Source organism: Peromyscus maniculatus, chromosome 16 (assembly GCF_049852395.1).
Source record: "Peromyscus maniculatus bairdii isolate BWxNUB_F1_BW_parent chromosome 16, HU_Pman_BW_mat_3.1, whole genome shotgun sequence".
NCBI classification, from domain to species: Eukaryota; Metazoa; Chordata; class Mammalia; order Rodentia; family Cricetidae; genus Peromyscus; species Peromyscus maniculatus.
The window spans coordinates 60,474,460-60,486,736 of NC_134867.1; the positions used below are offsets into that span (position 1 = coordinate 60,474,460).

The 12,277-nt window shown below is 45.4% G+C and overlaps 1 protein-coding gene across 5 annotated transcripts in view; it reads right to left on the reverse strand.

The window, feature by feature from the left end:
- The window catches only part of Prkn (parkin RBR E3 ubiquitin protein ligase), a 1,203,648-nt gene that overhangs the window by 191,134 nt on the left and 1,000,237 nt on the right, over positions 1–12,277 (reverse strand). For all 5 annotated transcript variants that reach the window (XM_042262404.2, XM_042262405.2, XM_076552881.1 and 2 more), the window contains one exon: positions 10,112–10,173. In XM_042262404.2, coding sequence (XP_042118338.1) covers positions 10,112–10,173 — 62 coding nt within the window. The remainder of the gene's footprint in view (positions 1–10,111; positions 10,174–12,277) is intronic.

Genomic DNA, 12,277 nt, shown 5'->3' on the forward strand with positions numbered 1-12,277 from the left:
AGAAGATATAGGTTGTGGCTATAAACTTAAAGTGATCAGGCCTCTCCTCTGTTTTCTTACATGTCTCATTCCATGGAAACAAGACAGAAGACCTGGACAAGTCTCTTCATGCACATGCTAATGATCTCTGCACACAGTGGTGTGCCCAGAAAAGGTGTCTTTCTCAATGATACAGTCTAAGAGGACATATAATAAGCAGGTTTTCACTGGAGAGGGTTCTCTGGAAACTATCCTAAGCTATGTAGTTATTAGTGTAGGAAATGAAGGTATTTCATTGAGTGGTTATGTGGTTTACATAATTGAAAGACTGTGTCTTCTCTCTCTACCCATATATATGATAAGAACTTTACAACCGATCCATCTCAGCCCACTGTGTTCATGAGATAGACCTTCCCATTGTGGCCCAGGCTGGCCTTGAACTTGAGGTAGTTTTCCTGCCTTGGCTTCCCAAGGGCAGGGTTTACAGGTACTAGTTAACCCCAGTTCTGTGGTCCCTTGTTTCTAACTAGATATTCTCTTTCCTCTCCCCCTTTCTCTTCTAGGCAGATTTCTCCTTAGTGAGGGGCTTTGTCTGAAGAAGAAACTTTGGCTGATTAGAGTTTGTGAGACTGGGTGAGTGACCTTACTACAGATCCTCTACATCCATTCGGTGTTTCGTTTTGTTTTGTTCTTGTAGAACTCTGTACTGAGAACTTGGGATGATGTCTTACCAACAGTCTGTATATACCACAAGAATAGAATGAGTTAGTGGACTTTATTAAGCTTTAAGAATTCAAGAATTCTAATAGAATAATAGCAATGGGAACTAATAATGGTGATTTAGAATGGTTTTATCCATAATAAGTTTTAGAATAATTGTTCTTAATTAGAGGTGCTAATTAGTGGTAGAGTATTTTCCTAGGAAGTACAATGCCCTGGGTTTCATTCTTAACACCAACACACACACACACACACACACACACACACACACACACACACACACACACACGTCACACAGGCTTCAAAACAACTGGTGATCTTCTCTTCATTTAACAACTGTTTACTCAGCTCTCTATTTACTACAGTTTCACTACGATGACCATGGGACCATGGCTTTTTCCCGGGACGTGTTGACCTATGTGCACATCAGAGAGTTAACGTACTCCTTCACAGGTGTCTCAGATGCCATTGGAGTACACACAGCTAGGCTCCTCTTTCTGCTCATCAGCTAGAAAATGTGACTGTTATTTTACTTCCGATAAACTCAGGAGCACTGGATAAACAATTCCTTTTCTAAGGGAAGGCAAATGCGTCAACATACGTCTGCGGTTTCTAGTGATTAAAAATTACACATAGGATTTGAATGCGCCTATTGAAGGCATGTTTGTCTGTGTGTGTGCGTTGTCGCATGCATACAGAAGCCAGAGGACACTGGGTGACTTGTTCTATCATGCTCCATTTTATTTGCTTGAGACAGGGTCTCTTACTGAGCCTGGAGCTTACCAGGTTGGCTAGGTGGCTTGTCTAGCTAGGCTGGTCAGCCCGTGTGCTTCATTTGCCTGCTGGTCTCCCTCACCTCCACGCCTGATGTTACAGGTACTTCTAGACCCACTCAGGTTTTAAGTGGGTTCTGGGGATCTAAACTCAGGTCTGTATCTTACTCAGCAAGTACTCTTGCCCACCAAACCGCCTCTCCAGCCCGGCATATGTATATACCACACTATGATATTTATAAGAAAAACTTTTGACCTAGAACTAATAATGTGATAGTATTTGAAGAAAGCTAATGCCCTAAGGAAATAGTTTAGACATGCAATTAGCAAACAGCCTTGTTTAGTTTCTTTCAAAATATGACCCACATTTCCACAGACTCCTTTTAGCCTCTCATGGGCATGACAAACAAATTTTACTGGGAGAACACTGCTTTAAACTTCATAAAGAGTACAGACAAATTAGTGCTAAGTAGAGCAGAATATCTATATTTACCTCAGTGTAAAATTCACACAATTGTGGTAGGTAATTGATAAATGGATTCCAATGGCAAAACCAACTATATTTCAACACTCCTTGCATTATTTCCATGGGGATATTTTTACTTTCCAATGTGGGACACCACTATATAAACAGACCTAATTTGGAGGAATGTGATTACATGGTAACATAGACTAGGCCTAAGAAAATCAGTTTTGGGGTAAACTCAAAAGCAACGAATCAGCCCCAAATCATTTACTGTTGGCCCTTGAAATACATTGTGTGTGTGTGTGTGTGTGTGTGTGTGTGTGTGTGTGTGTGTATGTATGTGTGTGTGTGTGTGTGTGTGTGTGTGTACGTACTAATATTACAAGGTCAAACTGTTAATTGAAGCTTTGGTTATAACCAGTCTGCAAATGTTTAGATATGATTTCATGAAGTGGATAACCCAAGGTAACTAGTATCTGACTTTTCTTGTGAAAACACCAGGAGAAAAACAACTGAGTAGGGAAGGGTGTGTTGTGTGTTGGCTCACAGTTCAAAGCACAGTCCATTACATTGGGGAGGTCAAATGGCAGGAGCTTGAAGCAGCTGATCATAGTGTGTCCACAGTCAGGAAGAACAGAGCACTGAATGCGTGTGCTCGGCCCAGGGAGTGGTGCTGCCCACAGTGGGGAGGCATGGCTTCTCAACTCAGTTAACCTAATCAAGATAATCACCCACAGGTGTGTCTAGAGGCCTTTTCAAGTAGATAATTGAAATTAACCATCATGTCTAAAATAATTTATGTTCTTTATATAATATTTGCAAAAGCTTTTTAAAATTGTGTCAAGAAAGTGTGTGACTTTTTACCCAAGGAAAATAACAAAACATTTGCTCATAGTTTATAGAATAGAGTGAGAAGTGCATTGTTAGAATGCCTTACCTCAGTAAGGTCTTGGCTCATTGTTATGCTTTACGCCTTATTTGTGGACCAAATTATTCCATCTTTATCTGTACATTCTCATAGGTTCTCTTAAAAACAAAATACTCATTTGAGAGTACCAGACTCCTTCAGGTGTCAACAATATCATGTTTTAGGATTCTAAATAATGAGTCATAGGATAATATCATGAAATAGACACTGGATTTTGTTGGCCCGAAGGCAATTAGAAAAATTGTACTGAGCACATCATCATTCTGAAAGAGGCAGAGGTCACAAGCTCAAGCCCCATGGGGCCAGTAATCTTGCCATTTTTTTTTTAACCTACTGACTGCATGCTAAGTCTATGGAAGAACATGGGTGATGGCCTGAGGGATCAGGACAGGAAAGAACTGTGCTTTTGTGACCTCCTGTCTTCCGTTCCTCTCTCAGGCTTAATTTGCATGCTTTCACAGGGAAAGAAAGCAAGAAAGAATCTAAATTTTAAAAGTCAGAGAAATGTTAAGCACAGGGAAAGGAGGTTGAAACCAAGATGGGGAGAGCTGGCAGATGTTCTGTGAGAATGAGTCAGGGCCTGTCAGCCAGCCAGGAGCTGCCTGCCCCCAGGCAACTGCTTGGAGCAAGGAAGGAGATTGGTTTTATGTTGCTCTGGTGTTTTTCAGAGCATCCTTTTGGGGGCACTCAGGTACAGCTGTTGGGCCTCTCTTGCCTTCCAGCATCAATTCTGGTGTTTGTTAATTCTTAGCTGTAGCTATGGGGGTTCCTTTGGGGATGGGTGAGTGTGGTACTTGTCACTCAGCATCACTGGGAGAGGCGAAGGGCTGCTGTTTGGGAATGGGTGCTCTGTGCCACACACGGGGGCCAGCCCTTTGTTACTTGCCAAATCCTTCCCCAGGGAAGCGATAGGTAAAGCCTGGGTCACATGGATGCACAGTCTGAATCCCACACTACTAGTACATGGGCATTCAACATTAGAACTCAGGCCAGGACTTAAGATGGTCCATTCCACAATAACCTGCTCCATTTCCTTCCTTTCTTCCTTTGAACAAAAAGAAAACCAAAAACCTTTGGCTCACTATTCTTTTGTCATCTACTATAAACTAACAAAAATCCATTTATTATTTACTTGTTTGGATCACAAACATCAAAAAAACAGCCACAGAAAAACCAATAACTTTTGCTAAAATATTTCCCCTTGCTATGCAGAGGACGTTCTATTTTTTTTTTTACACGCATGATTAGAAGGAATTTTTTTATTTTTTAAGCACTCCTAAAATTCTCTGTAATCTCCTTCTTATCTTTCCTCATCTGCAGGTTGTGAGTCTGGGAGAGTTGGTGGCGGTCTCAGTGGCGGCTCCTGCCACCTGCTGCTCCTGTTCTCCCTGCCGTGGCTGGTAATGTTCTTTGCATCCTTGGACATCTGTCAGCTGCTGATGAAGTGAATTGGCTGGAGAAGGGGCTGGACCTTGCTCACTGCATAGAAAAAGCCATCGTTAGGATGGCGGAATCAAACGCGAGGGGGAAGCACCTCGGTCTCCACCGGAAACATGATTGGGGTGACGGTCGGAATCCTGGATTGTAATTTAGGAAGCCCCTTCCGGTGCTTGACGTGAGATGGTGCGGAGAATGTGTATCTCCACCTCTGGGGGTGGCGGGGTCTTTGGGAAGGAGTTGGAAACCGGCTAGCTGCTTTGTCTCTTCTGTACACTGTTAAACGCAGTGGGGTATCTTCAGGGAAGGCAAGGCTAAGCAGGCAGGAAGCATGCAAGATCTCTTCCTCTCAGGAGTTGTAGCTGATGTGAGTTGTTGAGACTCTGCAAGCAGGAGCTCCAAGCCCTGCCTTGATGGCCACAGCCCCTGGGCTGCTGTCTTTCACGTCCACAATGTTTGCCTTTTCCTCGATTCCCAGGGGGAAAGCTTAGAGTCGTATTTAGGGGGCAAATCTAAGTGCCACCCTACAGAGAAGCAGGATTTGGCTCTGATTTCCTCAGAAAGAGTTGTGGTCCTTAGGCCGATCCCACCTTCCTTCCTCTGTCTCCCTGGGCACTTTCTCCAGTTCAGGATGGTCACAGCTCTTGCCTTCTTTGAGAACAAGTGTCTTCATCCAGTGCTGAGGCAGGTCTGAGGTTCTAGGTGGCTCTGAGGGCGGTAGGAGGGAGCACCAGGGTGTCATTTGTTTACGAGCTTTGTGTAAGGCTGTGGGTGAGACACTGAAATGAGTTCATTCCAAGGGAACATTTATTTAATGAATCCATTAGAAGTTGAGCAACTCAGAGTTTTTTTATAGTGATTTTCTGGTTTGTACTAGATGGTTTCATCTCTGCAGTGATCTACCCTTGGATGTGAGCCAGGCTGTACCATGAAGGGGACCTTCTGACACTTCTGCAGTGAGGGGAGCTGGGTGGTTCAGGGGAGCACATGTTTTCCTGCAGAGATCAGCAGACGGCATGTGCCGCACTCCCTGCATGGTACCCTGCTGAGGTTCGGCCTTTGGTCTGTGTCCTCTGCATTGGGTTCCTGATCCATGAAAACAAACTTTCCCTTGTAGTCAGCTTCTTACCATACTTCCTCCTTCCTCAACTTACCCAAACCTCTCTACAGTCACTTTGAGAAATGCCTGGGTAACATTATTCTTTCTGTAAGCAGGAAAAGCCAGGCTGCTGAGACCACATGATCTCTCTGAGGACACTGTGACACACATTAATGTGAAGGTTCCATTTTGTCACCACTGTAAGCTGCCTGGAGCACACAGGAGAGCCGGAGAGTGCCCTGAGTTCCCAGGAGCCTGGGGAAATAGACTAGCTTCCTGTCCAGAGCCTCACTCTAGCATGTGTTGTGTGGGCTGTCAGTCTTGTGTTTCATCAGAATGTCATTGTCACTGATTAATACATCCTGATTATATCAGTCATTGAAGACGTCCAGAATTGTATACCATCTCTTCTCAGTGACTCTGAACTTTCTACCAGGAAGACCTCACATCTTCCTTTCACCACATGTCTTAGTCAGGGTTTCTATTGCTGTGAAGAGACGCCATGACCACAGCAACTCTTATAAAGGAAAACATCTAATCGAGGTAGCCACTTACAGCTCAGAGGTTCAGTCTGTTATCTTCATGATAGAGAGCAGGATGACGTGCAGGCAGACATGGTACTGGAGAAGTAGCTGAGAGTTCTACATCTTGCAGGCAGCAGGAAGTGGACTGAGACACTGGGTGGTATCCTGAGCATGGGAAACTTCAAAGCATGCCCCACAGTGTCATGCTTCCTTTGACAAGGCCATACCTACGCTAACAAAGCCACACCTCCTAATAGTGCCACTCTCTATGAGATTATGGGGGCCAATTACATTCAAACTACACCAACACCACCTCTTTCAGCTGCCCCAGCCTCTGAGACTCCTGCCCCATGTCTTGAGACTCATGGGAGGACTTCAGTCCCTTCTCCATGACCAGCAGTTGACCGTATCATATTTCTCTATATCTCCCGTTATTGACACTGGATGGCAAGGATACTGGTTCTCCTCTTTTCCTTCTAACCCATCAATGTTCATTCCAAGCCAGTAGGCCACATACACTCTGCCCTGCTACTCTTTTCACCATTAGCTCCTGGCTTCTCCCTTTCCCCCCAGTTTTTCAGTGGTTAGCTATTGCCATTACCCTCTGGATTCTCTCCAGTGGAGCTTAGTGTCTACATGATAAAACATCTCATCCAATGACATAACCTCACTCATTCCATCCTCATCCTAACCCAGCACCCAGCACCCCTGGACCTCTGGCTTCGTCATCTCCCATCAGGGTCCTCTTTCCATACCTTGTATCTTGTACTCATTCTTTAGTCAGTAACTATTTTTGTAATCAGCCCATCCAGCACCCAAAGCCCAATGTGGTGTGTAATCAATAGCTCCTTGATGTCTCTCTTCCCTCCCCTTTCCCACCTTTCTGATCCTCTAGATGAATTCTCAGAGGATGGTACTAGAATCCCCTCCCTGGATTCATGCTCCTCTGTTCCCTGATTACCCTTCAAGGAATGTGCACTCTCTCGCCTTCCTTCTCCTACTTTAGTTTTGGATTTCTCTAGGACAGTGGCCTATTGGGGAAAATTATAAAGGCCACTCCACGTAGTTAAAAGGAAGATTTATTTAGTGGATGACTTACAAATGAAAGAATGGATAGGTCGCGGGGGTCTGGGGAAGGCGTCTAGCAATCCAGCGGTGTTCTCTGGAGCTCTGCACAATCAATCTCCACCATCCAGGGTCCAGGCGCAGAGAGCGCGCCCCGAGCGAGCGCTTGCCCATCCAGCTCTCAGGTTTCCAGCACCTCCCCTCGCCCCGCCTCGTAGGCGTGACAGTTGCCAGAGTCTCAATGGGGGTTGGAGCTTCCAGATCCAAGCTGGAATGGCTACCCACTACAGTGGCCATCATCACACATGATATATACTGAATATGCCTATGTATATACGACAGAGCTTATTTTTCCCAATCTAAAGTGATGCTGATGGCAATTTCTTTTTTACACTTCTATCCCTGTAACCTAGAATGATTCATAGCACACAGTAGGTGCTCAGTATTGTCTTCTTTCCTATTTTCCCTTTAATGAAAGGAAGAAGGACATAGACATCAATATTACAGTGATGTACTACATTGCCATAACTAATCAGGGTAATATTAATTTTGATTATTGCTTGATTAAATTCAGGAGAATGCAAAGTGGTCCAACTTGCATGCAAATCTAAGAAGATTATTACAGTTGGCTTCTTTCCCTATTAATTACGCAGTGAGTCTGAAACAAATATGGAAACAATTTGCAAATATTGGTGGGAGTTAGAGAGAAGATTCTGTCATCTGAACAGAAACACTGGGGGTAACAATTAGTTCTTTCAAGAAGTCTCAAGTTCTCAACTCTGATGCTATGAGGTTATCATGGAGATGGATGTATGGAGGAGCCAGGTAAGAACCAGTGCCTGCAATGAAGGAAGACTGATTTAGCTTGGACTTGAATTAACATTTATATCTGTGGTTCTAGAAGCTTACAATGTAAAGAATTGAGGGGGCAGGCATACTCTAACTTTTCAACAAGGTGGATTCTAACTGCTTATCCTTCCCAGGCTCTTTCTGGTTTTAATCACATATTGGTAACAGGCAATCATTCTTTGCCATACACAAATACTGTGATAGTGGATCTCACTTTCAATTGATGAGACCTAGAATCACCTTGGGGATGGGCCTTTGGGCATGCCTGTGAGGGAATTATCTTTGTCATATATATTGAGTTGGGAAGACACACCCACTATGGGTGGCACCATTCCCTGGGCCAGGACCCTGGCCTGTGTGAGTGGAGAAAGGGTTGAACACCAGGGAACACGCATCCCCCACCCCTGCCCTGACTGTGGATGTGATGTGAGCAGCTGCATCTGCCCCTTCGCCCCACCCCTGCCCCGACTGTGGATGTGATGTGAGCAGCTGCATCTGCCCCTTCGCCCCACCCCTGCCCTGGCTGTGGATGTGATGTGAGCAGCTGCATCTGCCCCTTTGCCGCACCCCTGCCCCGGCTGTGGATGTGATGTGAGCAGCTGCATCTGCCCCTTCGCCCCACCCCTGCCCCGGCTGTGGATGTGATGTGAGCAGCTGCATCTGCCCCTTCGCCCCACCCCTGCCCTGACTATGGATGTGATGTGAGCAGCTGCATCTGCCCCTTTGTCTCACCTCCTTTCACCCCTGAACTGAGCGAGCGGCAGAGTAAACCCTTTGTCTCTTGCGTTGACTTCTTTGTGGTATTTTATCACAGCAACAAGAAAAGAAACTTAGATTCCTAACAAACAAAGTCACAACCCCAGAACTCATCTGCAAAACCGAGTCACGGCAACTCCATCTGCCTGTTGGGCGGTCAGGGCTAAAACCACCAGCGGGGTGTCAGGTCAACCAACACGTTGGCAATTGTCTAGTGCAAGTTTTGCAAGGACAATTTAACACCGAGATGAACACAGTGACATGGACTCTGGAACTTCATAGAAGGATCAGGAGAGGTACAGTTGTCCTTGATTTCCACTGGGGATTGGTTTCAGGATTCTCACTGGACACAAAACACTGGGGGTACTCAAGTCATTTTCTTATATAGAGTGGTGTAACAATATTTACATATAATGTATACCCTGCCCCTAATGGACTTTAAATCATTCTCAGATTACTAATAATGTCCAATACAATGCAAATAATATATATATATATATATGCATATATATATATAGTCTACTGTATTTACAAAATTTATACTAACTTTTATTGTAATGTTTTTGTGATGATTTCTGTGTATATACATATGATATTTTTTTGTGTGTGGTGCATACACATGCCATAGTGCATACGTGGAGGCCAGAGGCCAGACAACCTTGAGTGTCAGTTCTCACATTCCACTTTGTTTGGGACAGGGTCCCTTTGTTGCACATGGCTGCGGTAGCTAGCTTAGGGGGGTTCCCCGGTCCTGCTGTAGGGATACAGGGATTAGCTATTGTGACTGGCTTTACATGGGTCCTGGAGACTCAGACTCAGGTCACATGTGCCTGGCAAGTGGCTTTATCCTCTGAGCTATCTCCCTAGTCTCTTTGCTGTTGATTCGTCCCCAAATATTTTCAATCTGTGGTTGGCTGAATCTACAGGTGTGAACCCAGGGATACAGAAAGCCAATTTTATTTTAAGCAGTCAAAAATATAAGAATGTGTGTGCATTTGCGTGCGTGCGTGCGTGTGTGTGTGCATGCATGTGTGTGTGTGTGTGTGTGTGTGTGCGCGCGCGTGCGTGCGTGCGTGCTGTCCTTTGGATGTCATACATTCATCTGCATGTAGACAGAAGCTGCTATGAAGTAACAGTAACAGACTGGGTACAAAGGAGCCTGCATACCCACTCACTGACGTGTCAGGAATGTCTGCGCCTATTGATCCCTTAGGCGTAATTCATCTCTTCATTTGTTTGTTTGTGCATCTGCCACTTTGCAGGGCCTGCTTACTACTCCAGTCTTGAGATGAAATGCTCTGGCAGGGAGCAGATGTACCAATTAATAATCTGTCAGGTCTGATGGATAGAAGAGGGGGAAGTGTCCTCACGTGTATCTCTGGCATGGCTTTCTTCCCCATTTCAGGGTGCTGCGGGTCACGAGACACATGCTGCCTCCCCAGGGAGGGTCCAAACTGTCTCATTAGCGTCTATCTTTCACGACACTGTGATGCGGCCTTTGAAAGTCGGACTCACCTGCTCTTCTCCGAGAATCCTGAAGTGATGGAGCTCTTTAATCAAGGAGTTGGGACAGCCAGCTGTGGGAGAGGAGAATTAATCACAAAAGTGTCACTGTCACTCTGTGCCCTAGTTCCTTTCTTATGTGCCGCTATGACTGCCAACAGCTGATGCTGATGTTGACGAAGACACAAACGTGCACCTGAAAACACACATCTCACCAACCGCAAAGGAGCCAGACCTTCAAAGCAGCGGTGGCCACTGCTTGGGCTCAGACTGTAACTCTCTGGGAAAGGCCTATATGTGACTCCAGCCAGACTTGTCCCCTGGAATGAAGATTATGACCTGGCCCTAGCATATCATGGTCCTCTGGCACTTGTAAGTGTGCCCTGATACAGAGCTCAGAGTCTGTGGGGCTGGGAGGGGAAAGCCAGTGGCTGTAGGTTCTCACATGTTGACCGGGTGGTATTTCCCGGCCACTAGGGCCAGGGTTTTGCTCATTAAGGCTTGGAGGAATGGAGGCAGGATGGCTGGGCATCCTGTCTTCACAGGATTGCTGGAGTTTACGAGACCGCCACTACCTGTTTTCCTAATCAATACTTAACTCTTGAGCTTCCCATTGTCTCCCTGTAGTCATAAAATGAAATAAATAAATTATATACTCACATTTACATTTATAGATGTATACATTTGTAAATGCTTAGTATCAGCTAAAACATGTTCTGTCCCTTCCTCCTCAATGGAATTATTCCACGGTGTTAGGTTGTAGTCATTCATAACATTAACTCCAGAAACAAAATTGATATTAAAAACCTGTTCCTCTGAGATAAGACCCCTGGATTGCATAAATTCGCTGACATTTCCATTAAGGAAATTGGATCATATGCAGAACCATCAGAGATGCACTGAGCTGATTCTCCTTCACTCAGCTCCAGTCGGTAAGAAAACGGGGAGGGGTTGAGGGGCTTTCTGGGTGAGGGCAGGTTAAGAAAGAACAGGATGTGCCTTCACGAAGGTGAAGTTGTCCTTTGCAAGAGTGTTAGAAGGTAGAACAGGATTACAGTGGTAGGCTAGTGATGAGAGATGTCCACACAGGGCTGAATACTGACACAGGATTTTAAAGGGAATTTGGTGTGACGATAACTGTGTCAACTTGACTGGTCCATGTGATACCTGGGCAGGAGGCAAAATAGAATGTTTCTAGCATTTGAGTTGGTGGCTTGAACATAGATCTGCCCTCACCCCTGTCAGTGAGCATCACAAAACCCATCCAGGGCAGTGAACATGAGCAGCATCAGGGAAGGGTGCAGGGAAGGATGAAGCCTTCTAGCCTGGACGTGACCCTTTCCTTGCCCTCAGACCTCAGAGCGCCTGGTCTGTAGTCCTCTGACCTGGGGCTTGGATCGACCCTGCCCCTGCTCTTTTCACCTTTTGTTCTCCAAGTGAATCACACCACATCCTGCTGGTCCTCTGGCTTGGGAACCAGATTGAGATTTCTCGGCTCCCATGCCCACATGCACCAATCCCAGCACATTCCTTCTCATGGTTTTGTGATGGCCAGTCTTCATCGTCAACTTAACTGGATCTTGAATTAGCTAAGACAAAAGCCACTGGGAAATACTGTGAGGGACTTTCTCCATCAGGTTCTTTGTAGCAGGAAAGCCTACCCTATATGTAAAGAACACCTTCTAGCTCAGATAAAAGGAGAAGGAAAAGGGAAGCTTTTGCTCTTTGCCTGCTTGCCCTCACTCTCGCTGGCAAGTTCATCTATCCTGTGGCTGCTGCATTCCTACACTGGTATTAGAATCCACTTCTTCAAGTTTCCAATGTGGACTGAAGACCAGTGACTCTTCAGCTCCACACTGGAAATACTGAGACACCAGCCTCATGGATTGAGCAAATCCCAGATTCTCAGTCTCTCCAGTGTGAGATAGTCATTGCTGCATTACTCTGACCACATCCTGTAAGCCATGGAGCCATGGCCATTTAATTAATCCAGCGTGTGTGTGTGTGTGTGTGTGTGTGTGTGTGTGTGTGTGTGTGTGTGTGTGTGTGTGTGTGTTCATTATACCAGTTCTGTCCTTTTAGAGAATCCTAACTAATACAGTGTCCTCACATATGTATCCTTACTGGTTCTGTTTTTCTGAGACCCCTGAGTAACATACTCTAGTCAGTTCCAATTCT